The following is a 5,000-nucleotide window of genomic DNA, read 5'->3' on the forward strand; positions in this document are numbered from 1 at the left end:
CTTGAAGATAAGTGTTGGAACAATTTGTCAGTTATAGTTAATTCCATTTGCGTAAATCCATCGCTGTTTACCGTTTCAAAGTGGTTTATCTGGTAATTGCCATCCTTACGATCAATTTCGCAAGCTTTCGACAAGTTAGTAATCGACCTGCTTGCTCTTGCTACCGACTTGATCCGTACACCATCACCTTTCACACTTCTAATCTAACCTAAGTCAGCTGATGAAAAAAAAGGGGAATGTGTTTCATTCAACAGGTATATATATATATACGGATTTGTCAGATAGAACCTTGAACAAAACCTTAGGCAAAACCACAGACACATTGTTGTCTCTTGTTCCTTTTTTTTTTTTTTTTTTTTTTTTTCTTTTTTTTTTCATCTTTCACAATCCTTCTTTGTAATTTCTTTTTTTATACTTTTTTTTGTACTTTTTTTTCCTTTTTTTTTTCTTAATACTTTTTTCATCTATTTTTATACCTTTCAGTCCTTTTTTTGTCCTTTTTAATCTTTTTTTAGTCCGTCTTTGTATTCTTTTTTTTTCTTTCTCTTTTTTTTTTTTTTTTTTTTTTTTTTGTACTTTTCGCCCTTCTTTCGTCCATTTTTTTTTCTCCATACTCTCGTACTTTTTCTACTTTTTTGTCTGTTTTTTTTGTTTTTTGTTTTTTTTTTGTTTTTTTTCTTTATTATCCTTTTTCGTCCTTTTTAATCCCTTTTTTATCTCTTTCGTACTTTTTCTCCTTTTTTTTTGTGTCCCTTTGGTTATGGTCTTTTTTTTCTTTTTTCTTTTCTTTTATACTACTTTTTACTTTTTCTCGTACTTTTCGTAATTTCTTTTTTTTTTTGTTTTTTTCCTGTTCAAAAATGACGTCGCCAGATAAGAAATTGTTTCTTCGTAGGGCGTTTAAATGTTTTAAGATTAAGTTTCTTTTTCTTTTTAATTTTTTTGTTTTTTTTTTGTTTTTTTTTTTTCTTTTGTTTCCATTCTTTTTTCTTATTTAATAAGAATGCACGATGTTGGATTCCAATCGTATGAATCCTCGATCTAGAAATCGAAAAATATCATATATGGATTCGTTCGTTTTGAATCAATCTCTCGCCCACTCTTTGTTTTATTCATTTATTCTAATCGTTATACTTTACTGATTAGCTGAACAATTTTCTATTGCATATTTTTGCATATAATTAATACTGCAAATCGACGGAACGATTTGAATTGATTATTGAGAGGAAGGGGGGTGGGAGGATGAGGAGGAGGAGGAGGAGGGAAAGAAACGATCGCAAGAAGGATCGTCGTTTATTAAAAACGATATGATTTATGATTTGTATAACAAAAAAAATTTTTTTTTTTTCTTTTTCCCCCTTTTTTTTTTTTTTTTTTTTTTTAATGAATTGATTTCCATTTTGAAATTTCACTTATAAAAGAAATGAAAGAAAGAAAGAAAGAAAGGAGAAAAAACTAATAACAATAGTACAAATGTGTTTTTATAATGAAAATGATTGATATTGAAATATTTCGTGATACGTGAACATTGAAATGAATGATGCGAATTAGAATTTTATTTTAGTTTCTTTTATTTTCTCTCTCTCTCTCTCTCTCTCTCTCTCTCTCTATATATATATATATATATATATATATATATATATATATATATTATTTTCCCTCGAGTAAACTTTTGATTTGAACTTGCAAAAAGAAACGAAGGAGAAAAAAAAAAAAAGAAAAGAAAAGAAAAGAAAAGGGGGAAAAAAAAAGAAGAAAAGGAAAGGAAACTAAGTTTCATACGCTTCCTCTTTCTAATTTCTTTATGATTAGAAACTTGTGTTTTCATAGATCGTCCGATTACAAATGATACGGAGAGCCTCTTAAGGATATTACATGATCCATATACTTTTCTTTTTTTTTTTCTTTTCTTCCATTTTTTCTTTCTTTTTTTTTTCTTTTTTTTTCTTTTTTTTTTTTTTTTCTTTTCTTTTTTTTGCTCATCCGACGATCGCGATGCTATGGTCATTAATTTAATTCTAAGTTATCAAAGGATAATTAAAGGAAGAGAAAGTTGCCAGTTAAACTCTCTTTGTCTAATTAATACCTTTTGCAACTACGATATCGAATTATTCGTTGTAATTCGTTATGTAAACAACGAAATCGATCATCAAATTTTATGACCGACTCTCGTTCCGATGGATCCACGGATCTATGAGTCCGTGATAGATCTCTTTGAAATGTTTTTTTTCCTCTCCTTTTTTTCTTTTTTTCTCTTTTTTAATTCACAAATGACACCCATAACATATCTTTGAACGTTTTTCATCCTAATTTCTTTAATGATTTCTTCGTATTATTAAATAGGACGCATATAATGGACGGGCCAAAGTATTCTATAGAATTTTTGAAATATCAATTCATTTTACTTTTTTTTTTCTTTTTTTTTCTTTTTTTTCCTTGCTTTCTTTTTTTCCTCGTAATCTTTAAAGACTTTCAATTGAACTTGTAGCTTTAGAATCGTTGATAGAAATTAGATTTGAAAAATATTTCGAAATATAGTGATCGATAGTTTACAATCGTTTTGGAAATATTTAATCACTTTATACGTATTTTAAATATACGATCACGTTGACATTTTTATCGTCTTGTCGTTTTTATACAAGATTTTTATTGAATAATTTTTGTTTTGAGAAACGTGTTTATATACACATAGGTATATATATATATATATATATATATATATATATATACACATGTATATATACGTATATAACATATATAAGTAGTTTACCTTGATCATTCACGTAAATCTTACAATTTGATTGGTTAAATTTAGCTTGTCTTCTGATTAAAAATTAAACGATATTTGGAATGACAAAAAAAGACATAATAAATAAATAAATAAATAAATAAATAAATATATATATATAAATATATTTAATTTAATTTTTACTCAACTCAAACGTTTAATTTAATCCTTTCGAAATCATACGATAGATTTATCGTAATTTCTAATTGCTTCTAATGATGATTTTTTCTTTGATTTAAAATAAATAAATAAATAAATAAATAAATAAATATATATATATATATAATTATATTCTATTTATTTCTCTTTCAATCTTTGATCGATATTAAATTAATAACATTAAATTTTAATTCTTATATTCTTTGAATCGTTAATTATTATTGTATTGAATTAATTTTAATTTGCTTTAACAATTTGAACTTTTAAAAAGATTAAAAATTAACGAAAAAGTTTTATATAATTTTAATTAATTTAGAAATTAATATACTTACAATATTTATACTTTTTCATTTTTCTTTTGTCATAAAATTAATTATTTATGCAATATTCAAAGATTAACATTCGTTAAATACAAATAACAAATAATACGAATTTATTCTCATTTATATGGAAACTAATGAACGTAAAATTCAATTATACAAATTCGAAAGTGTACAACGTAATATGGATAATTAATATTTGATTAAAAATGTTCTTCAAAAAAAAAAAAAAAAAAAAAAAAAAAAAGAAAAAAAAACGAATAGAAAACGAATGAAAAAAAAAGAAGAAAAAAAAAAAAAGAAAAGAAAAGGAAAGAAAAGAAAAATAAAAAAAAAATAAAAAATAGAAAGAAAAATAAATCTTATCTTTCCAGGTCGACGAGAAGCAGAGATCGCAAACGTCGGTTAACCGAGGTACCGCAAGATTCGATATTAAAAAATCATTGGATAATTACGAGACTACGATTGGACCGTCGTTAGCGCGTTCACGTGTGGATCGTGATAGAAATACGGAAATTCGAAGATCGCCGATTAAAAACAAGGACGATAGAGTAACATATTCGAGAAATGTCAATGTCGTTAAGGAATCTTTCGGATCGAGAGATCGTGAAAGATCGACGATAAACGATAGAACGATCAATCCCGATAAAACAACGAATTTGTCCGAATCGAAACAACAAACGAGAAGAAACGATAGAAGATATTTGCCGGAAAGAGATGATAAAAAGAATGGACGTAAAATTGATCATCAGGAGATATCGATAACAACAACAGAGCCTTCAATAACAACAATAAGATCAAGGTCAAGAAAAGAGAACGTTAATACGCCGAGAAGGGTCTCGTCGAGAGTTGGATCAGTTAGGAAGGTTAAATCACGATATTTGGAGGTTAATACTGGACCATCGGTATTTTCTGGTACGACAGAAAATTCAAGGTCAAGAACTGGTAGAAAAATAAATACGACGTATAACGATAAAAATTCGTCAAAGAGAATATCGTCGGGCAACAATCGTAGATACAATTCAGAGATTACGGCGAATAATACGAGAAGGAACAATGGTACAACGAGAGGATCTAAAAAGGATACGGATCTATCGAGAAGAAGGACTACGGATAAATCTACTCAATTAACTGAATCTGAAAGTATTAGAGTCGATATACCATTGACATTGGTTACTACGGATTATCCTAAATTGACGACCATCAATATTAATGATAATGATAATGATCAATCATTTAGATCATCATCGTCATCAAGAAAAATTGAAAGGCGTAACGACGATCGCGATTACGTTAGATCGAATCTGAACGAATCGAAAAATTTGGATAGAACGAAAGCTCGAAGAAAATCGAAGACGAATGTTGTCGATCATTCGACGACTCAACGATCTATTACGATTAATCAAAAAAGGGGATCCTCGAGATTTGCCGATTTTGTTTTAAACGATACCATTGATTTTACGACGATTCGTACGTACAATAAGGATGATAATGGAAACGACGTAAGAAGAAGAAGTACGGATCGTACGAGAAATACCGATAGAAAATTTATTACGAAGGATGATAATAATAATGAATCGATCAATTCAAGAACGAGAGGTAGATCATTGGATATAGTATCGAGATCTGTATCAAATGGATCATCGTCATCATTTCAAACCGATATAAAGCGTAGATCATCGCCCGATAGGAATAACAATAGAAAAACAGAGATCCGATCTAGATCGTTGGAT

General features: G+C 28.0%; 1 protein-coding gene across 4 annotated transcripts in view; it reads left to right on the plus strand.

Annotated features, from left to right (window-relative positions):
- Positions 1–5,000, plus strand: part of LOC124955041 (mucin-22-like) — a 60,022-nt gene that overhangs the window by 31,787 nt on the left and 23,235 nt on the right. For all 4 annotated transcript variants that reach the window (XM_047508871.1, XM_047508870.1, XM_047508874.1 and 1 more), the window contains one exon: positions 3,642–5,000. This exon is cut by the window's right edge and continues 79 nt beyond it. In XM_047508871.1, coding sequence (XP_047364827.1) covers positions 3,642–5,000 — 1,359 coding nt within the window. The remainder of the gene's footprint in view (positions 1–3,641) is intronic.

This window comes from Vespa velutina, chromosome 17, assembly GCF_912470025.1.
Source record: "Vespa velutina chromosome 17, iVesVel2.1, whole genome shotgun sequence".
Lineage (NCBI taxonomy): Eukaryota > Metazoa > Arthropoda > Insecta > Hymenoptera > Vespidae > Vespa > Vespa velutina.